The 23,721-nt window shown below is 39.4% G+C and overlaps 1 protein-coding gene across 12 annotated transcripts in view; it reads right to left on the bottom strand.

Annotated features, from left to right (window-relative positions):
• Positions 1–22,432, bottom strand: part of TECRL (trans-2,3-enoyl-CoA reductase like) — a 76,889-nt gene extending 54,457 nt beyond the window's left edge. For 11 of the 12 annotated variants that reach the window (XR_004356567.1, XM_032685116.1, XM_032685120.1 and 8 more), the window contains exons 1-2: positions 22,139–22,432; positions 7,803–7,854 (exon numbers count right to left, since the gene is read on the bottom strand). Coding sequence is in view for 11 of the 12 variants with exons in the window: in XM_032685116.1 (XP_032541007.1) it covers positions 7,803–7,854; positions 22,139–22,372 (286 nt within the window). In the remaining variant the exon portion in view is untranslated. The remainder of the gene's footprint in view (positions 1–7,802; positions 7,855–22,138) is intronic. The other variant, XM_032685113.1, reaches the window with a different exon arrangement.
• Positions 22,433–23,721: the final 1,289 nt, after the last annotated feature.

Genomic DNA, 23,721 nt, shown 5'->3' with positions numbered 1-23,721 from the left:
TTAGTTGATCTTCACTTTTTCCATTGCTGTTTTAAATGTTGCTCTTTTTCTGAAGATCATCTTATAAGCATTTAGTGGATAGCCTGGCTTTTGTGTTTTAGACACCTTGCTCCCTCTGGTTCAATAGGTCATTAAACATATACTTAGGTCATCCTTTGTCCCAAATGTTTCTTACAGGATCACAGGCAAAACAGACAATAGATCCCAAGATGGATGAAAGGAAGGTTAATTATTCTAATGTTATAGATGAGAAAATGAAGCTCGAAAGGGAGAAAGTATCTAACACACAACTCACCCCAGACAATAGCGTGACTCCCATTGGTCAAGTCTTAAAGACCTAAGTCTTAAACATCACATTCATTTGTGTGAATCAGGAGACTTGAAAAGTCCCAGGTAGCCTTTTGGCTTTTACTGTTACCTTTAGACTACCAGAACGCTTTAAAAATCTGACTCTAAAAGTCTTCCTTAAGGTCCTGTGTGCCCTCCTTCTAAACCAGCTGGGTGAGCCAAACCTCAACCATACTTTCCTAATTCAATACATAATGAAAATATTCTTTGTAACCATGTGTAAATTTCAAAGAGCAAAACTTCAGGGATATCTGATCAGATGCTTTTCAGACTACTTTAATATCTCTTCCTCCACAACTTATAATGAGATTCAAGTGCTCAGCAGAGAAGAAAACTGCAGGTGCCTAGTCTGGTGCTTGCTCTCACTATTATTATCTTAGCACCCCAGCTAGAAATGTCCAAATGAAAATTCTGGGCCTTAGCAGCGTCAACAAGAGATGCATGGCTTGAATTGGTGGGTTTTGACCACAGCTCAGGATGCAAAATACAGTCTGTGAAGTGCACAGAACCTTCTGGAGGGCATATCCATGCATTGTCTTTCCCTTTTGAAAAATGGCCAGAATTGTTTTTCTGTAACTCCGAAACAGAATGGGGTATGGGGGTGGGGTGGAGTGGATGTGGTGTCTAAGGTAAATTTTCATTCACTTTGAAGATGAAAATCATTAGGCTAATTCAGTTTGGCTTCTCCTTCCTTTTAACAGGGCTAAGTCAATGATGCCATTCTCATTTCCTGACTGGCTGTTAGAAAAGAAGTGAAAGTATTCCCAGCTTTCACAGGAGTGCTTTGGTTATTTTGACAGCTAAGCCATAAATTCAAGTCACACAAACCTGTACCAACAGACAGACTCCTGTATTTTGTATAGAAAGATTTGCACAGATATGTCACAAATAGGCTGAGAGGAGGTCATCCTCCTGATGCTTCTTCCTGCACAGATCAGAAATGAAGGCTACCAGACAGGCTGGCCCTGTGGCTAAAGCATCATGCCAAAGGAAGAATTTAGTGTCTGTTCTGACAGGCACATGCTGCAGAGGCAGGAAGCAATTTACTCACGGATTAGATCTCTGACTGTGAGCTGGGGAGGAAGATGGTAGCAACTGGTTTGAGTTTTGTGGAAGGATCTGTTGCTTACTTTGTGCTTTGTGAAGCAAAAAGTAAAGAATTTAAGTATGTACAAGCCTCACTGTGGCAGTAACAAGAAATTCAACGAGTTTCTAATAAACTGAGTTGTGTTGACAGGCATAGAGAGGTAAAAGATCTTAGAATTCCATCATTCATCATTCACCACTGAAATTCATCGTAAACTGATGTTATACTGATATCTGCTGTGTGACTAAGTCAAAAGAAAAATAACTTATAAATACAAGATGAAACAAATACCATGTTTCCTCCTAATCTAGTAATTTCCATTTACAAAGCCAACACAGATGAATGAGCAATTTACCCTGATGAAATCACTGTAGTTCTTAGTGCCCATTTGTAATAACTGCCCATCCCCAGTGATTCGCCTTCATTGTAATTTCCAATTGAGTTGTTATGAATGCAGAGAGGGGAGAATTTAATAAAAACAATAGTTGGATGTGACTGCCAGCCCAACATGCTCTGTGAATCTGCACTGGGGACGTAATGCTGGGCCTATGAGCTCTGCAGTCAGACGCCTGCACAGCAGGATATTGTCTATCCCTTCAAAAACTCATTCGTATATGGATTCTGGGCTAGTGTGAACTGCTTAGGACACAATTAGGGAGGAAGGAGTTTGAGATCTGATAAATGCCACAGACTTAGTAGCTGCCTTTCTGTCCAGGGAGTGCATCCAGCTCAAGGCAATTCATGGTGGGATCAGATTGTGGCCCTTTTTCAAAAATTTTGCCTTTTTCTAAGCCTGATCTCCTAATATAGGGCAAAAGAAAGATCCCTCTGAAAGGCTTTATGCCCTAGATATAACTTATTTGGATCTCTTTGATTTGTGAGACACATGGTTGATTGACAGGCCAAGACTGTGAAGTCAACTTTGTAGAGCCATAAATAGCATAATTCAGCTTCTCTGAGTCCCAGCAGATGTATTCACCAGGCACATGAGTCTCTCCAGGCATCAAAATTGACAGATTTCATTAACTTTCTGCAACCTGAGAATCCAACTGTAATAGACAGTGTGGAGAAATCAGAGGAACTGCAGGTTCTCAGCAAGACTGTGTTATCAGACAGTCCTGATTATACAGAGCCAGCAGGCAAGGCACTGGCTTAGCAGTCACCATTCGCCCTGGTACTGCTCTTAATGACTAATCCCCACAGCATCCTTTCTCACCTCTCTGAGCCTTGCAGTTTAACATCACAGCCAGCCTCTAGAAGGGAATTATGTGATGCAGTACAAACAGTCATCCTTTGCAGCAACAGCTCTGCATCCCACTCTTGTGTTTAGGCAAAATACAGAGTTATTCCTTACTTATGCTACTATCTCTCAGATGTCATTAAAAGCAGGAAAGTTGCAGATTCAGAGCATGAAAACCCTTAGCAGACTTTCTGAAAAGGAGAAAAGAAAGAGGACCTCCTCCACTAAATAATTTTAGTACCTCATTTGCCTAAAGCTCCACTCACAAGGTTTGCCTTGTGATATCTAAGCAATGAGAAATTCTTCTCCTTTCTCTTCCCCATGTCAGCTTGACTCCTGTTGTTCTGTGTTTTGAAGATCTGCTTCAGGGTTTTGGGTGAACAAGAACCTGTTGGTTTTAAAATGCTACTCTCCCTCCAGCTGTTAAGCACTGCCTGAGCTGAGCACTGCTGACAGGCAAGTGGGGGCAGAAGCAAGCTCAAGGTAGTAACAGATCATTTTGAAAAGGGAAGGACGTAGAATATGCACAGGCCTCCCATGCAGCTGGACAAGAATTGTATGATGTTATCACATCTGCTCATGTTTGCCCTCTGATATGGTATCTCCTTGCATTAGGCAATAAGCATCTTATTCAAGCATTTGGAAGTCACTGGTAGTATTTGATGCACTTGGTGAAATGGCATGTTGGAAGGGCCTGCACGGGGGGACTGCTTCTGTGCAGGCAGTCAGACGGGAAATGCTCTGACCAGGATGTCTGCAGTGAAGAAATTTGCAGGGCTGCCTGTTCTCCTACGGCTTCTGGGGAACATGCAGGATGAGAGCAATAGGTAAAACCTGGCAGATGAATCCTAACACACTGCCCTGCAGCCTATAAGGAGGAGGCTAAAAGAGAGACTTGTCCCATCATGAAGGAATTGCGTTTTTTTTTCCTTGTCCTCTCTCTAGAGAAAAACAACAGAAAATATCTCAGCAGCTTTCTCAGGAACATAGCTCCTAGGATCACTGTAGAAATACTTATAAGGAGCAGTTGTAAGACGGTATAGAAGGATTCTAAAATTTCATATTGTCCAGAAATTATGCTGTTTATTCTTGAGTGCCATCTACTGACAATTTCTGTCTTAGTGATTTACTTCTCATTCATATTGCTTATTTTAAATGCTCTGTGCAGCATCTGTTATCTTAGATGGAAGTGCCTGCAATTTTGGAGCTAAATGGTTAGGAGTTAGTATTTTATTGGGACAGCTGGCAGTTTGAATTGTTCCTTATTCCTTGAGCACCTCATTCCCCTCTGCAGGCCAGGATACTCATGATGTTTTCAGTTCCCTCCAACTTCCCTTTTTCCTTCCACTCATCACCAGGCTTCCTCCATTCCCTTCCTGCTCCTTCTGCCTAGAAAGCAATTTTGGGTTCCCTACGCTCACTCTTCTGGCTTCAAAACAGTTCTAGTTGTGCTGTCCCCCTTGTGCAAGAGGTTGCCTCCATAAGTTTGTTACAGTACTGCTGAGGTCTTATTTCCCCCTCTCCTTTCTGCTTTTCCTCTTCTTTCAAGAGATTTTTCAGCAAGTTCCATGCAGTAACCTTGAAAATATTTAATGATCACTGACTCCACTATATTACCTGTTCTAGAGGTATTTTATTTTAGTTATGTGATACATGAATTAGCATTATTATTACAGTTTTTCATTTTCTATCTGTAAGATTTCCTCCCACAGCAGTCCAATACATTTTGCAAAGATAAAAATAAATTAAAGGTGAAAAGTTATTGCCAAGGACAAGAGCCCAGGAAGTTTAGCCTACAAGATATTTCTTTCTCCACTGAAAATATAATCTGTATAGATAAAGAAAATGCCAAGTACCTAACTCATTATAAGCAACTGAGAAAACGGGTCAAGAGACTTCCTTCTTATACACTTAGTTTTTGGCTCAGTTCCACCTCTGCCAGCTAGACAAAGGAATGAGGAAAATACTAGAAAAGTTACCTGCAGCACAGCACCAATTTGATTGAGACTTCTTTGACCATGCCTTAGACAATACAGCATGATGGCCAGTGACACCCAGAGGCTCAGCTGCCACTCAATTTCAGGCAGAAAATATCAAGTTGTAGAAGTGTAGACATTTGTCCACAACATACTTATACTGTGGAACTCCCTCCCAGAGGATTTTGCTGAGGTCAAAACTGCAAATATGTTTCAAAAGGATTAGACAGATTCATGGTGGGCAGGTGTGATGTTTGCTATTAAGTGTGACAGCCTTGCTCTAACATCTGTTACAGAAAGCCCCTGTAGAGCTGATGGCTGGAGGGCTGCAACAGGGAAACTGCTGTTCTGGGCTGACCCCGGTTGGTGCTGCCAGTCCCTCCCAGGGGCAGCAGCTACAGCAACCAGGGGATGATTCAAAGCAGCCATCTTCAGTCTGGGCAAAGCCTTTGAATTCCCGTGGAAATGGCAGTCTTAAATGGTTATTCTTCACTAAGATCCCTCAATCTACAGTGATAAAACTGGGATTGCCCCCCTGAACTCAATGCTACAGAAAGCACAGGGTGAGGCTTTGCTGGGGTTTTTTCAGTAGAGACAGTTTTGCTGAAGTGAGGGCTGAGAAGTGTTTCAGTATTTGTTCCTGGATTTCTAAATCCATATTCTGCCTTTTGTATAAACACAGATCCAAACTAATATTTGACTGACTTAGACATTACTTAGCAGTAAGATGGCACGTGTCACTTGCATCCCATTTCTTTTATTTTAATGTTTAATAGCCTCCTGTGCTGCAATTCATAATGTAGTCTTTATCCTCCTTTCTTGAATCAGGCAGCAAAACCTGCTCTGTGACAGAGAGGATGCTTGTGAAATTGCTGCACAGGGGTTCCTCTCATTGAAGGGCTGACAAGACACCAGCTGAGGAGAAAGCTTAATTGCATGGGTGATCAAAGGAGAATGTATGAAGACAGGGAGACTGTAATGGGGTGTGCGTAGGAGTGTGTTTTAACGAGGGATTATAGGGGAACATGTGAGTCTGGCACACACAAAATGACAGAAATGAATGCATGAGCTAGTACAAAATAGCATGGTAACCAAAGGCATCCACAGATCAGCTTCAGCCCCTTCTCAGCTCTTGCCTAAAAGAACTATGTGCTATTAGCTGTCATCCTCCAGACTATGCAAAGAGAAAAAAGTGAAGATTTTGTCTTTGCAATTGGGAAAGGAGGAAGGGATGGGGAGGGGAAGGGACGGGGGGAAACCTCATGAGACAACAACATCCGTAAGTCATGAACTGGAAAAGAGCTGAAGTAAGAAGAAAGGACACAGGACACTGCTATGGTGTACTCCTGGGAATGGGAGGAATTGACATAAAAAACTGAGGCCTGAAAAAGCACTGAAGGCACGTGCCAGCCTTTCCACGTGCTGTAAAATGCTGTGCTGTCAGAGGTTTGGTTCACAGTGTGTACTATGCTTTGTGGTATGCTGTCTTCCTTGATAGTAGCTCCATTGACATCACTGGGGGTACTTGAGAAGTAAGATACCTCTTAATATCAAAATAAGCACCATTAAAATGGCTTATACACAGACTTGCACCATTTTAGCCCAAATCCATTAAAAATCTCATTGCAGTTGTATTGGCATAAACCTCCATGCCAGTGTTCTTCAACTGATTTAAACTGCATCGATGTAAATCCAGTTGCAGTTGATTTAAGAGATTCTAGGCAGAAATGCACTGCATTTCACAAACTGATGGGAGGACATACCCTTACTGAAATATTAAAACACATGCACTCCATCTTTTTGTACCCAGCACTGTGGTTTTCGAACTTTTGCCATTTTGTGTTTTACAAGCCCTTACAGGCAGTGAAAATTAGTAATTTTAAAACAGTCAGGTCAACAGCATTTTGGTTCTTTGATTGAACCTGTGTGTGATTGCAGAAGGCTTAAGCTTTAGTGTTTTATAAAATTCTAAGGACAGAGTAGAAGCACAATTCTTCTTTTACTTACGCTACTCTGAATTCAAGAGCTTAGTGACTGACAACTTTTTTTTTTTCCAAAAGGCATCTAGCCTTTAGTTTAATAAACACTTTTTTGTAAAAATAATGAAAGCTCAGCATCTAAGATGCCACCCATTAGATCAGGATGCTCAAGGCTCCATCCAACCTGGCCTTGAACACTTCCAGGGATGGGACATCCTCACAGTAGATAATTTCTTCCATATCTCTAACTGAAATACCTACTCTTTAAGTTTAAAATTGTTTCCCCATATCCTATCACTATCTGCCCAAGTAAAAAGTCTTCCTCTTCTTTGTAAGCCCCCTTTAGGTACTGGAAGGTTGCAGTGAGGTCTTCCAGAGCCTTCTCTTCTCCTGGCTGAACAAGCCCAGCTCTCTCAGCCTGTCTTCACAGCAGAGGTGCTCCAGCCCTCAGATAATTTCCTGCTCCACTAGGTCCACGTCTTTCTTGTACTCCACAGGGGGACTCATGAGGGCAGACTAGAGGTACAGAATCACCTCCTTCAACCTCTTGGCCACTCCTCTTTTGATGCAGCCTGGGATATGATTGGCCTTCTGGGCTGCGAACACACATTGCCAGCTCATTTTCAATTTTTCATTCACGAGAATCCCCAAGTTCTTTTCCACAGGGCTGCTCTCAGTGGCTTCTTCTCCCAGCCTGCACTCATTTCTGGGATTGCCCTGACCCAGAAGCAGCATCTTGCACTTGGATTTGTTGAACCTCACGAGATTCCTGTGGGCCCACCTATCAAGTTTGTCTAAGTAGTTTTTTGGTCTACATGGTCTATTTATGGCCAGCTTGGAGCAGTCTAATGTTAATGAAGTTTATCTAACATAACACTGGAAGAACAAATACAATTATGGCCTTGGATTGGCGCTGTGTAATGTTAAAAGGAAGATGGAAAACTACTGCCCCTCACGTGCCGACAGTGACAAATTATGCAGTTCTCTCCTTCCACTCTCACATCTGTGATAGGTACAGTAGAACCTTAGTTCAAACACTGATCTTATTTAGTACTAGAGCTGTCAAGCCAGTCTCAGCTTTTGTGTGAGATTTCATGAAAAATAAATTTGACAGTTTCTCCAAGCTGAAAGGCCTCTAACCATGCCTCCAGCCTGTTAGCCATAGTACTTACACGCTTTGTGAAATTTGTGTTTCACATCAAGAACGGTAGATGCTGGAGGTACCTGGAAAAGAAAGCAAAATGCATGCAGATTAATTTTCTTATCTTCTTCATTCTGGGATCCCTTTTCCATTCCTCTAATGAAGAGATGATTTTTCTTGTCTGCAGGTTCTTTTGGCAAAATTGAAAGAAATCAGGAAATTTATTCTCACAAGTTGATATGTTATTAAGGATTGTCCACAGTTGACTTACACATTACCTGGGCCACCTCTGCTTGATCAGTGGAAGCTTAAAATCATGAGGGTCGAGGGAAAGCTTCTGGTCCTACTTGATGCAATAATTGCCCCCAAGATCAAACCAGTGAGAAAACTTGAAGGGTTTAGCTTTAAAGTTAGATTCAAGCATGGTGAGGCCCATCTCCTAGAGACATGAAATGGATTTCCTGAGAAACCAGTAGCAAGGTGGCAGGTTCTGTCCTTTCTGCCTGAAATGAGTTTGCTGCTGCATGGTGATGTTCGTGTGCACTGACGCAGTTCAGGTGTCACAGTACTAGATGGCAGTCTGGAAGCCTTTTAGGCTCTATTTTATTTTGTATATTGATTTCTTAATATACTTTGTACAGAGTATCTGAGAAACACAACTTACCAGAGTGAAAGACTTAGATTTACAAGGAAAGGCAGTGGGACACTGCAGGAAGTAGTATGTTGAGCTTGAGATCAATGTGACATCAAGGTTTCAGCTTGACACTGATTTAATATTGTGTATTGTTCATTTAAGCACAGAGGCTGAGAAGTAAATTGAACTGTGTCAGCTATGCTTTGGTTCTAGCAAGAGACCTCATCACTGCAGTCACACAGCAGCATAAAGAAAACCCCCTTTCCTGAAGACTTTAGGCATCTGTGCAGCATAGGTTAATACCAGTATGAAGTGGTGGTGACTTATAGCAAAACCTTGAGGAGTAGCAGAATTTCTTTGGGCTGAGGTAGAAAAACAGCCATAGCACCGTTTTCCCTGTCTGGGCACTCAGCACCTGGCTCACCCCATCCCCAGCTTCCCTCAGTTTAACCAGAATGCAGCAGTTGCCTGCTGTAGCCGCCTTGGCAGTTACGCAGTAACCCAACAGTCCTGCTCTGCAGAAGCTTATCTGTCTCTGACCACCCAAAGATTTCTATGGGATATGCAGTTCCTGTTCCATTGTATTAGTTAGAACTCATACACTTAAGCATTAATTGACTTACTGAGCCTTGCTTGGATCTTGGCACCATCTAGCTTATAGCCCCGCTTCTTCCAAATGTGTTTACTGATATTTATCTGTCTATCTGTTTTACTTACTAGTGATTTGTGACAATAATCATGCAAAAGAATAGAGAAGAACATAAGAAATTCTGCCAGTAGAGATCAGTCAGCACCTTAGCTGACTAGGTTGTTTTGTGGAAGAGACTGAGTTTGTAGAAATACTGATGTAAGAAAATAAAATTTCTGACTCTGAAGTAACAAATCACTACAGAAAGAAAAGTTTACTCTTATATATTTTGACACCCCACACAGATATACAATATATGTGCCATTAGTACTTATGAGTAAGGCAACTTGTTTCCAGTAATAATATGAACAGACAGGGAGCTCAATACAGATTTGAATTATCTAAAGCTGTAAAATGACACCTGTGCTAAAAGGTTGTAAAATATGGATTTTTTTCTAGCTTTGCCTTTGGGTTTAGATGAGAACACTTTCTTTTCCATGGTTACAGAGGGTTTTACTGGGCATTGGAAAAGTCCTTATTTGCAGAAACTGCTGTAGGTGAACCTCTGCTTAAACCTTGACTTATCTCTCTGATGTGCCTGCCAAGCAATGCCAACTCCACCCAAATCAAGGGCTGGGCTCCTTGAAATCAAGGACTACCCTTTCCCTGGCCCTGACATTTGTGTTGACCTGAACCATGTTAAATAGTACTGCACCAGGAAGGAGACATTGCCCTTGGAGTTCCTGATGCCAGCTGTCTCTTTTCTTCCTAGCTAAAGGGAACAATAGAAGAAACTATCTTATCTTTCTTGGTTCAAAATGGAAAGAAAAAATTTTATCTGTATTCGTTGCACTTAAGCCATTCCCTGCAACATCCATTTGAACAGCACATCTCTCATAGTCTACATGTGCCTTTTCTTGTAATGTGTACAGCCTCTGTGGACTTGAATGCTAGAGATGGGGGAGTTATGTTCTCAAAATCTCTAAAAATGTCTGAAATCGCTTTCTCACACCTTGTAATCTCACACCTGTGAGGCTTGGATCCCAGAATCTGTCAGATATGGATACAAGTGCCTTTAGCTGGCAACAGCTATATGGCACACAAGACTGCAGACCAGAATCTGTCATGTGCCCTAGCACAGGGCAGGTTTGCAGGTATTCAGAGCCGGTATTGCTAGACGAAGGACAGGGATAGTCTTTTCCAATGTGATGGAGGATGAACTGGCTTTCCAAATACAGAAAAATCTACATTATTACAGGGCCTGCATCTCTAGAGGAGATCAGCATCTCACCATAATGTGTTCTGGGAAAGAGGAGCCAGGGCCAACCTGTGCTCTGGAGAGATGATCATCTGATTAAGTCAAAGAAAGCTGGAAAAACTGTTAAGCTTAGCACACTTACAGAACAGTGTTTGCTTGAAGCAGAGGCAGAGTATCCATCTCCCGCACTCCTGAGTATGTGCTGACTTAGGGCAGAGCTGCTCTCAATCAGTTCAGAATGTCTAGTCCAGCCCTTCTTAGCAAATCTACCTTTACATCCCTCTCCCTTTTTCATCCTGAGACATTCAGTGCTTTCTCCCCTCCAAATGGCTTCCTATGTCAGCCATCACCTAACTTTAGCTGCTAAAAAAATTTCCCTAAGATAGTGTTTTAGATCTACCTGTAAAACAATTCACATGCCTTAGGTATTTAAAAGTGACAAAGTGCCTGCCAGGATCTGTGCTTACAATGGTCTGCTGCAGCAGAGGAACCAGTGAGTGTGTCCATAGCATCCCACATCACACACCACCTCCCCTACCTCCAAAGGTGGTGCTTGAACTATGTAACTGCAGCTGGGAGGACCGTGCTCTGTGTGACACCTGTGAGAGAGGCAGAGCTCATTAGCAGGAGCACTGCTGTGCCTGAGTACATCCAAGCTGCTTTAGGCTAGAGCTGGTTTAAATCTTGCCAGCTGGGGCCCAGAGAATGTGCTTGTTTGGTTGGTCGCAGGCTGGTGGCTCCACATGGCACCACACTGAACAGGCTGAGGGTGCCCAGGGAAGGCAAGGAGCACACATCCAGCCAGGAGGGCAGAAACACATTTGTTTTATGAGCCAGCTGGCTTAGAGAAAGACCCTTCTACTTGAGATAAACTACACAGATCGTGAGTTGAAAAATAACACAAATACTTTCCTCTTCAGAATGGGCTATGACATAGAAGAATCACAGTGTCCTTTTCCAGGCAGAATAATGAGGCTACAGGCCACAAAAGAATTAAATACATTTTTTTATGATCTTGAAATTCTGTGTCCTTTTTTAAAGATCTCATAAAACAACCAGCGAAGTTATAGTTTCTAATATTGATCAATGTGAAGATGGATGCTGAGACATCGGCTTACTACTAAGACTGTCCTCTTTGTAGACCATTAATTATCTTTTGTTCTTTTCATTGTACATCAAGACAAGCTAAAGAATTGTAAGGACTGGAAAAGCATCTGCTCTTATTACCCTTTGTGCTAACTGAATAAAACACCTTGGAATATTTCACTCTAATTATTAGTCTTACCCTCCTTTCATTCTTTTGAATTATTTGTGAAAGTGTTATAACCTTTCCTTTCCTCTATTTCAGCACTTTTCAAATATGCAAACGGAAAACAGAGTGAAAGACCATCCTTAGCTTACTTAAAGCAAGATGGATTTCACTGTAAAAATACCTCTTACTTGGCACATATCTTCTATAGTCTAATGGTCAAGCCTGCTTTCCCTACTTCTTAACTTGTAGTCTAACACCAGATTTTAAATATAGTTAGTTTCTAGAAAGTTTACTGTCATGTATAAGGTTCAAAACTACTTTTTCTTCAAAAGAAAATGTTATGAAGAAATGCAGATTTTACAGCTGTGCGTTGCATTGATTACAATTTTCATTCAGAAAAGGATGATTTAAAAACCTCAAATCCTCTTTTTCCTGTACCTTCATAGCAAAAATACTTTCACTTTCCCATTTGAGGCAGCAACTTTTGATTTTATAGGAATTCAAGAACGAGAAAGGACCTTCTGGGTCATCCTACCAGTTCTATTCTTCCTTTATGCACCAATGCACAAAGCATGACATTTCTATTTAAGATTTAAAATACCAAATTAGTATCTTGGGCTATGACCCAAGGAAGAGCACTAAGTAGAAGATATTAAGGGAATTTAATACTACCTTTTGTGAGTGCAAGCTAGTCAGATAGTTATCCACTTTCCCACCTCTTTCACACTTGTAAGTCAAGGAATTATGCCAAATCTGGTGATCTGCTTGTAATTGTATCACACAGTCCTTGCACTAAAGAATTATTGTAGGGGTTAGAGGTCAGCAGAATATCAATAAGAATTTGAATAATAGAATTTCAGCAAATAAGTGATTTTTCATTCAAGGTTTCCCTTTGAATATTTTTTCCTCCTTGTGATATGTCAGTATTACTGCACTGCTGAGTCACCTACTTTGTAACAGGCAATCATTTTCCATAATTGCAGAAATTCAGACATTCTGCCACTACAGCTGCTCATTAACCACAGCCCCATCTTCAGCCAGGGTAAATTTGTTTAAAAGGGTGACATCAGCTTATTGCAGCTGAGGATCTGGCTGCAAAACAGATAACCAGCCAATGGGAAAGCCAGGTACTTTCTAAATTCAGCACTCAACAAATACTTCCTGCTTTTGCATGGTCCTGCTTTTTTGGGACCATGATGTACCACTAGAAATCAGCAGCATTTCACAGAAAGTTCATCAGGAAAACGCCTGTTCTAATTGATCTCCATGTTTTGTGAACTTAACTTCTAGATCAGACTGTTTTTTCTTGTCAATTTTCAAAGACTATTAAAAATTGGGTATTGTTTTACTGTAACCTTCCTCGGTATGTCCTACACTGCTCTCTTGTTATCTTGGTGAACCAGTGTGCCAGTCATATCCAAAGAGATATAAATAAATGAGCTCATCATGGAAATGACATAGAAGTACCTACATATAGACAAGTGTTGTCAGCAACCACACAAAGGCTTTATATAGAATTCAGTATTTTACTTGGTAGACTGCAGTGAAATGCCTACCAAACAGCTGGCTCTGATCTCAAGCCAGTCTTTGCAGAAACCAGGGATATGCAGAACTACCGTTTTAGCTCCAGTAATTTCCAGTACACATACGTAAGTAGAGAGCTGTATCACTTAGCAATCTTCTAGATTATTATCTGGTCACATGAACTTTGGCATATGAGATAATCCAACTGACTAATATTTCCAGTGATTATGGGCCAAATTATCTAAGAATACACGTAGTCACATGGTTGTGGGGTGCTCTCATGTCAATTTACACTGGCCAAGTTTGTCTCTAAAGATGATTAATTGCTTTTGTACTGCTAGCTGGGTACTTACATTAAAAAAAAAAAAACTCTTTCTTTGCAAGAAACTTCCTGAAAAAGTGTCAGACACTAGAAAGAGCTTTCTCTCTCCCTGCTAAAGATGAGAGTGCAAGTAAAGAGAGTGTAACCCATTAGCTGACAAAAGGTGTGCGGCCCATCCCTCAGTTTACAGAATTCACCATGGTTGCCTATTTCTGAGCAAATCTGACTAGAACTGGTTCTACCTCATGCCTTTTGACCTTTTGTTAAGGGGAGCTGAGTAAGGTTACTGTATTCTCCTTGAGAGATTAACAGCGCAAACAGTCAGGAAGCCTCTGTCACAACACTTTTCTACAAGGGAAATGGAATTGTTCTGGCAAAACTCTGGATGTGTAAATTTGTGTTGACTTCAAATTTTTAAAATGGAATAGGAATTAAAAAAAAAAAACAAAACCACTGCTTCAGAAACATGCTGAAAATTCATTTTACTGTGTTATTTTCATTACTTTTTATTTCTCATCTGTATGGAACTTTCATTACTTTTGCATTATTTTCTGACACATCTATCATGATAGTGTAAAATAATATAACACATGGCTCTCATGTCATTGAAAATAACCCAATAGGAAATAATATGCAAATAAATGCACTATTAAGTTGGAAAATAAATAGCACTTGAAATGTTTATTGTGTCATAACAGATTGAAATGCTTCAAAATTTATTTGTAATGCAATCTTTCCCAAATTCTACCTCATAAAAATTCAAGACTCATTTTTTTCACTGTCATTTTCAAAGAAAACAACATTTGGGATGGGCATTTAAAAAATAATAATTTGACCAAAAAAAAGTAATAAAAAATATAAATAATAGAACAAAATTTAAAATAAATATTATATTAGTTTATTGTAAATAACTTATTTTATTTTATAAAACGGAAAAAATATAAATAATTAAAATAATAAAGAATAATTTTGACCCATACTTCTCAGGAATAAAGTGAGGCTTATAGAGAGGCTTAGATTTTTGTTTGGATTTTGATTGCCAGTTGTAGCACAGATTAAGTATATGGCTTAGCTGTAGAACCTCTTTGAATTTGTCTTCCTTTTTCCATCAGATGGCTGTAGATATTTGTGCTTGCTTTTTTATATCTACACAGACTGCTAACACTTCAAATCAAGAAGTGCACCCAAGAAACTCAACCAGTGCTTACCATAAGATGGTCACAATCTATTTGGGAAACTGCATGAAAACAAAACAAAACAAAAACAAACCCTAAGATCAACCAGTTAAAAAGAAAATTCACAGAAGAACATGCATTGGCAAACAAGTAGTTCTAGTAGTGGCAGAGCAAATAAAGCCTTACTTTCCACTAGTAAAGGATCTCAAAGGTTTATCTAGCTGCCCCATCTCTCTTCCCTGTCTCCTAAGACATTTCCACCGGAGAAGAATCTGGGGCTTTTTTGCTGCCATGCACTTGCTGGTTGCCCTGAGGGCTGAGCTGCCTGTGCTCCCTGCTACCAGGAACTAAGTAATCTTTTAAAACTTGGGGGTTCCTTTCCTCTATCAGATGCATTTAAATTTGGTCAGTAGGTCCCATATTATGTTAGGGAGAGCAGGCAGGGAAAGATGGAGCGACAGCAAACCCCCTGTGGTCCAGGAAGCGAAGGTGGAAGCTGAGAAGTGGTAGAAAGGAACAGGAAGTAAGAGTGATATGTGAGAACAAGTAGGCATCATTAGGTCAGTTAGAAATACAAGCACTTTTCATAATACCAAGTGCAATGATGAGATGCTGGCTGTACTTCTGATAGTCAGTGACACAATTTGTTCTTTTGAGGCACAAGAAGTGTAGCTGTTAAGAAAGTTAAGCTTGCATTTTAAGGACTTTTTAAATCCAAAATTGTTTAAACGTAGGCAGGTATGTTACAGAGATAGAATTAATATATACTGCTAGATATTTATAGATCCATGACTACATGGCTCAGGTATTTTGTGAAGAATCACAGGTATGATTCAGAAATAACCTGAAGCATGTTCTGATGGACCAATAAATCATATGCAGGAGTATTTTAATGCTACAATAATCCCTATATGAGATGCCATTATACACCTAACTTTCCATCATGGGTTATGCTGTTAACTATTAGACTAATAAAACACCTACAGCTCCCTATGGTCTTACATTGCTCCAGTACATTCATATTTTTCAATAATCCATGAATTATCCTTGATGCAATAAGGCAAATGTGCGGCAGGGGTAAAATGTCATAACTGTTGGGAAAGAAGACATTTTCACACTGGCTGGGAATCTGTCTCTACAGATACAATTTTGGCAATATTCACTGCTCTGATAGCACAGCTGTTTTTTACTGTTCACTAGGACGGCTTACATTTGTGAAGAGCTGGAGCACCACTGGTGTCTCAAGAACTGACTCTCTTGTTTTTGCTTTGAATCAAGCTTTAATATTTTGGAATATTTATTATATTTATTATATTTGTTTCTTTATTTCTTCCTCCAGGCTTAGACCTTTTTTATCTAAAATAAGAGATGCATAAAACTTGTCATTTAAAGGCACTTCTATACTTTGATTAGTATCAGCTAAATCATTACTCTTCTGTTGCAGCTTCTGTAATTCTTTAATTATCCCTTTAAAAATGCTAAATGCCCTAAAGTTACCAGCTTCTCCTCTCCCCAGTCTCTCTTTTCTAGAAAAATCAAAAGCCATTTCTGCAGGTATTCCATTTAAAAAGCCATATTGAAACAAGAATGATGACAGCAAAGAGCAAGCAGAAAATAATATGAATAGCTGTCTCTTCTCATCTGAAACTATCTGTAGCTATATTGACACTAAAATTATGTGAATTTCCAGTAGAGCGGGAAGAAATAAGTGTAATGCATTGCTACTACAGAATTTGAATATGTTTACCTACTTTACCAAGTATAACTGATAACTGAGGAAGAAAATACTACTGTCATCACCTCCAGCAGTGGGGGGTAGGCATAAGATTCCATTTTTGCAGGCAAGAAAACACACAGATTTTATAACAAGTTTGTAAATGTAATGTATTTTTTTGCAGTGCCTCCCAGCAGGGACTAGATCCCCGTTGTGCTGGATGCTGTGGAAACATACGGTGAAAGGCACAAGACACCATGAAATCCTCCTTCCAAAGGGAAGTAAGAAAAAGGACCTCCACAGCAAGGAGCCTATGTCCAGCTAGCACTGTGTCTGTGTTCTGTCAGCCGTATTGCTGTGGGAATTGCTAGCACTGGCAATTGTGGTCTTACTATGAAAGCCCCCTCCTTTGACACAGCTGGACATTCAGTTCCTTTGGGCATCTCTGACATCAGAGGCAGGACATCTCTAATGATAGAAAAATTATAATAAAAATCCTACCCATGGAATGAGGCTGCTGTGGATATTCACAGGTTCTGCTTGTTCTCCACAAAGAAGAATATATAATCCTCTGAACTGAAATATTATAAAAATACTAAAAAAAAAGCAATGAAAATATTAAACTCTCCTAAGCAAGGTCTTCTTTACTTTGCTTCCTTATAATGAGGCTAATGAGGAAAGTCTGATGTTAGAGGCAATGTTCTGGTACTGCAAAGAGTTCCTTTGCAGAGTTTCATTGCCTACTTTAGTGATTGCATTTGCTCACCTCAAATGAATGTGGTACCTCTAACCTCCAAGTCATGATGTGAGAAGTTATTTTTATTTGCTAGAGCTGACTATGCAAAAGAGAGCCGGCAATGACTGTTCTTCTCGGCTGCTCACTTTCTGTGACAGAGCTGCAACCCATAGGCCAGAGTAATAGATTTCTGATACTAGAGATACCATTTCTGCTTTGCTGACATGCCAGTGTAAATCCACTGTATTGTTAAGCCATAGTATGCAGATACAAGGACACTACTGTTTTCGGTGCTTTTCAAACAAAAAATGGCTTGTGAAAGCCTTCATACAAAGACAGACCTTTCAGAGTAATCAGAATAAGCCCTAATTAATCTTTGGCAAAGATGTAATAATACACACAGTGTTATACTTAACTGCAAGAAGAGTTGTGTATATACAAGTGATGGGGTTGATGCACAGACTTGTGTCGATGCAATGGTCTTTTAATCTAATAAAAATAACAACGTTCACATGACTTTCATTATAGGCATTGCACAGCATGTCCATAAGCACAAACATATAGTTAAATGTTCCTACAGTGTATATTCCTAACCATAAGCATTTAACTATCAGTAACTGGGTTTTACAAAGAGATTTCAGGGGGAGAAGACATTGTGTAGTGCACGGAGAGCTGGTTTAAGGAACAGCAGGAAAGTAGTTTCCATCATCTTTGCAGCACACCAAGAAAGGAGGCTCTTCCTGAACATCTTAGGAAGCAAGCTCTCTTCAGTAGAAATTAGGAAGTTTTCTGAAAAGAAGAGTCACTGCATAGTAGCTAAAACCTGAGTTTGCACCTCTGTTTACAGCTTAACTTGGAAAATCGGAGAGCACAAAACTACTGAGCTCTGAGGCTTTAGATGGGAAAAAGCTTTCTCTGCTGGTTTCCCCAAAGGAGATTTATTCTGTAAAAACTATATTGTGTAACACTTTCTGCCTTAAAAGCAACTCATGCAAAGTTTATTACATGGCACTATGTTTGTGGGAAAATACATTTTACTACAAGTTAATTTGAAGAAAAAAATATTATACAATGAATGCTATAAAAAAACAGTTATGAGTTGCCTTAACAGCATTTATAAATCAAATCATTGCACATCGATAACTTTAAAACCAACCTACATCAGCCTTTTGGAACAATGCACAAGTAAAACAGTTTTTGAGAAGCTATGTATTTTTCATAAATTGTGGCTGGCAAAAAAATGCAGAGTATTTGTTTAAAAATACAAAAAGAAATTGTTTTCTTTCATTTATAATACTTGATGAATTTTGCTTGTTCTGTTGGTTTTTATGTCTTTTTGGAAGCAATACAAAAGCCAAAATCTTTAGACACCTTAGGACGTTTTTCATTGAAAATATTTATAACAAGAAATCACTAATTACATGCCCTCTCTTCTTTGCACAGAGACAGGAATTTCATCCATAAAAATTAATCAATTGTAAGGGAGAAAAGGGACTTGTGATCATCTAGGCTCACCTGCTGTTTTACACCAGCCAAAGAAGAGACTCATTCCTTGCTAAATAGTCCTTTCACTCATTGAGCAAGAAACCTTTATGACTCATGTTTCAACTACAGAATATCTTTAAAAATGCAGTATTGATATGAATGTTGAAAAGACTGAAGACTGACTCACAAGACACCCAACTGTTCCTTATCACCCCTTGACTGACTGTCAAAATATGGGCCAAGTTTCTTGGCTAAATATTCCTAGTTGTGGCTTTCAGGCACCAGCTCTTGTAAGGCCTTTGGCTGCTGACTCCTCCTTTCTCTGCCCCGATCCCCCAAAATCTGAAGCCTCTTCTCCATGGCCTACCACCTCAGAATTAATTTCTATGCCAAGAGCAAATGTGGAGGGAAAGATTACAGAATCATAGAATCGACTGGGTTGGAAAAGACCTCTGAGATCATCAAGTCCAACCCTTGTTCCAACATTGCCGTGGTTACTAGACCATGGCACTAAGTGCCACATCCAGTCTCATCTTACAGACCTCCGGGGACGGAGAATCCGCCACCTCCCTGGGCAGCCCATTCCAATGTCTGATCATTCTCTCTGTAAAAAATTTTTTCCTAATATTCAACCTAGACCTCCCCTGGCACAGCTTAAGACCATGCCCTTTTGTCCTACTGCTGGTTGCCTGGGAGAAGAGACCGACCCCCACCTGGCTACAGATCTCACATTACTTATTATTTCTCTTTTAAATTCTTTAAGTAACTCCCTGGAAAAGGTTGTGTGCACCAAACTACTTGCATAATGCCATATCTCCATAGCAGGGAAAGTCCCCAGAGCAGGTTGACAATATTAAAGAAATTATATTCCTATGAAGAATTTTATGTTCACAGCGTGCATGTGCAAAATGAACTGCCAGTGTTGCTGACTCCTGTGAATTTACTTCAAGTTTTGCAAGATTAGGTAATTTTCTTCAAGACCTAGCTCCTGAAGAGATGACTATGGGACAAAATGTCTGGGATTTTCCTCTCCTACTGCTTCCTTTCATTATTTTTTTTCTGCCTTTCCCGACTGTGGAAAAGCCTGCAGTGTGATGTGAATTTGTCTTGCGGGCTTAGAAAGCAAATATGTATTTATTCTGTTTCTTTATGTTAAAGATGATCAAAAACTCATAGTAACCACTCAGTTCACTTAGTGTAAGTGACTGATCCTTCCCAAAAGTATAAGACAGGTTAGAAAACCAAAGAAAATAATGTTATTTTCATTTTACAGATAGAGAATTAATTTACAGTTACTTATGCTGGATTCAAAACCTATTTATGCCAATTGATTTCTTGAGATCACACAGCTAAACGTACCTTTTCTAAATCCCTGACACTGCATTAAGGACAAGAAATGATTTCTTTCTAAAAGCAGAACTAGTTAAATGTATCATGATGTTGCAGACTTTGCAGAGCTCCCACTGATCTGAATGGATTCATATGCAGAGTCTCGTAGAAACTGAACCTCTGGAAGCAGCCACTGGTATTTAACCACATAGCACTAATCACTGAATCACTCTGCCTGAGTTTCTATTAAGTAGAGAAAGAAAAGGTTGCTCTCTCTGCCATTATTTGTTTGTCCCTTTAGATTTGTTAATCTGAGAATATTACAAATGTATTTTCTAAATCATAATAGTCTGAACTACTAACAATATGCAATAAGAGTGCAAATGCTTACATTTAAAAATCTATGGTTCCTATTCTTCCTATTATAAATCCTGACAAGTAATAATTACATGCAATCTCAGGAAACAAAGTTAATCATAATTATCTTAAAAACAGAAAAGAAGCATTAGAAGGGTCATGTTGGGCCTGTATGAGTTACATTTAATTAAACAGAAGATTATGCATAATCCAGTAAAACAGTCTCTTTTTTGCTCTAATAAGCAACAGAAACGAAGCTCACTGATACTAACAAGTGTTCATGGAAGTAAGGAACTCAACTTCTGTACTTTCAGGATTGTCTTAGGAAGGGACTATCACAGCAAATTAAGGGACCTAGACAGCCAGGTGAATGAGCATTCAAAAAACAGATTTTTTGGCAGTCTTGGAAATCTCAGCCTTGTACTGTACTTGTACCAATCCCTTGGTGTGCTGGCCCTGTAAATTGAACACAGATTCCTGTTTCTGAGTAGAGACTTTCAGTTTACAGCTGTTATTGCTCCCTTGTGTGTATTTTACCTATATATGGAGAGTACTTCTCAATCACCACTCATGTCTCTCTTTCCACCACTGCAGGGGTAGAGTCCATGGTTTGGATAAGGTGTAGAAAATTTTAAGGCTCATCAAAATTCAGAATAAAAATTAAAACACAGGTCTACTATCATTCCACCAGCAGGCATCATGGAAAGATTCCTGAAATGTGGCTCTTTACCTAATTCTGTTTCTGTAATATATTTCTTTTAATGACACTACAGGAAAGCTCAAGATAAAGAACAGATTCAGTCTTTTTTTGGATCAAAACCTAATTCAGTATAGCATGTAGATAACCTAACTGTGTAAATATCACTCAATAAAGTAATGTGAACACTAGCATTAGAACTGGTATTAATAGTCATCATATTTAATTGACCATTTTGTACATATTTCCTCTTTGTTTAGATTAAAAAAAAATCAAAAAATATTTTGCCTCATAAAGAATGAACAAATGAGACATTTACCTTTAACTAGGCATACAAATTGCAAAAACACCCTTTAAATGATCAAGAACACTAGAAATCTGGTAGTATTCCACCTTACATATTTCAAAGGCATTAAACACTTGAAGCAAACTTATCTACCAGTTCCAGCTGTTGTCAGTGAGGATAAGGGAATTTTTTTATTTTTATTTTTTTCTCTTCCAGCAAAACATTAAGTCTCAAAACTCTAGTACATTACTGAAAAATTCTATAGTCTAAATAGATTAGGATTCCCATTTTCATGGCATGCAACAGACCAGCTCTTCTGCTGAGAATCACAAAATGAATCACGAAAACTGTGATGAAAATATTTGTGAAGCGTTCTTTAGCTGTTTTTTATGGGTTTGTAAACTTCATTCCCACCCAGTCCTCTCAACCTACTTATGAAATTTGGCCATAGTTTATATTTTTACTCACATTATTAAAACAAACAAACTAACCAAACAAAATCTCAAAATACCTCTTTTAGATAAGACTCTTTGTTTAAAACTTAAAATTTTTTAAAAGTGCCAGGTTCCTGCCCAATCTAATAAGTAGGGTGCAGTTGAGTGTGTGTGGATACCAGCATTACTGAGATGGTAAGGTTTACAAATATATTAAAACTGAATATCCACTTTGAAGCAGACATTTCAGTATCATGCTCTGAAATAAACACTGTCAAGAGACAGCCTAAGGACAGATCTAGAGTCCACAGAACAACCAGGAGGTCTAAAACAAACCAGTGTTGGATTATTTGTAAAAACCCTGGAGAAAAACAGCCCAGAATTGTGACTAACAAAAAGTTCTGAGTACCTCCCAGAGAAAAGAATGAAAGTACTTCTACTACAGAGTTAAGACCACAAAACAGTGAAAACAGAGTCCCTGAACTGGCACTGTGTGAACCAGGCACATCCCCAGCATGCTGGAATAATACACTCACCTTGTCCACAATGCAAATCTGCTTCTTGCTTTGCACATCAAGAATTTCTACTTCAAAGTATGTGATTTTTGAATGTTTGAGCGCTGGTGACGGTTTGATTTGGCCAGCAGAGAGCATAAGCTGAGAGAAGTTGAGAAGAGAGCGTGAGTCATTGTGAGACATGGGCAGAGCTCCTCCATCGGCTGCAGGATCGCTCGTGCGTTCTGGAGCGCTGGGCTTCTGCCTCTGGTGCATGGCGTGACCCCGCAGTAGCGATCGTCATATCAACAGGGGACAGTTCCAGGGGAAAATGTTTCCTCCCTGCATCGGTTAAATACAGTCACAGACTGATGAGACACAAAAGGTCAAGTGGCATTCCATTTTAAGTGCGCTGTCTTATTTAGCAGGAGTGAAAACAATGACTCCGTAATCCATGTCTATATTTAACCTGCCATCATGATGTGCTGTATTAGTGCTGCTAATGATTTTTTTTTGTTTTGTTTTATTTAAACCAGCATTTGAAACAACACGACTAGAAATTCTCTATCAGAAGATGTCAGATCCTGAAATTCCAGAGCCCCAGGGGACTCAGGAATGAATGGAGTAAATTCCACTGTTACCTACTGAGACAGATATTTAAAGTGTCCACATATACATGTATGTATGTGTGTGTATGTATGCTCCCTTAGTATGCATCTACAAAATCACATCAGATGTCATCCATTCTAGAAATATCTACTAACAAAACACCACGAGTTCATCAGCAAAATTTTGGGGCTCCTTGCAAATACCTGCTTGTTTTTGCACTATGGATTTTCTGTTATTTGGTGAGATAGAACTTTTCTTAAAGCTCTGCCAGGGAAAAATCAACTGAAGGAAATTATAACCATAAAGGCATCAATTTGGGATTGAATCATTTTACTATTTTCTTATTCTTTCCTGAAAATTTTCACAATGCGTGTCTGCAGCAAAACAAAAGCAGCTTTAATGGTAAAAATCAAAATTACATAAAACAACAGATTTTCTCTAAAAGTGCTTCCCCAAGCCTTGTTTAAACTTCATTTTTCCATTTATGACATTTTAGTAGGATTTAATAGAACTAGCAGCACTTTTCCATCCTGAGATTCTCCCTAAATTTCCCTGGGCTGCTTAGGATTACAGTGTCAGAAGGGCACCGCAAATTCCTGCAGACAGCTCTTTCCAGTGGAGACACAGGGTAAGTTCTGAATACATTTCTCCATGGTAAAATCTCAGGAAAACTACAATCAGTATTGCAAAAATCATATTGGTTTGTTACACGGAGGAAATTTAATTAAGTGGAAAAAAAGTTCCACAAGATAAATGTTGCCAGACAATTAATACCCTGTCTGGGATGTAGTGTAGGAATAGAACGGGTCCCTTTTCTTTGATTCTGTTATAACTTACAGAAAATTTAGTGGTCACTGTATCTTATCTAGAGACACATGGCAAGAAGCTCTATGATTCTTTAGCCAGTTGTTCTGACTAAAGAGGCTAATTCCAACTCATAGCTAAGATACTTTAAGTCCACATGACCTGACAAACTTTGGTGTAGCTAAGTCTGAGAGAAAAGTCCCTGTTACTTG

Source organism: Chiroxiphia lanceolata, chromosome 4, assembly GCF_009829145.1.
Source record: "Chiroxiphia lanceolata isolate bChiLan1 chromosome 4, bChiLan1.pri, whole genome shotgun sequence".
Taxonomy (NCBI): Eukaryota; Metazoa; Chordata; class Aves; order Passeriformes; family Pipridae; genus Chiroxiphia; species Chiroxiphia lanceolata.
This window is presented reverse-complemented; position numbering and strand designations above follow the sequence as displayed.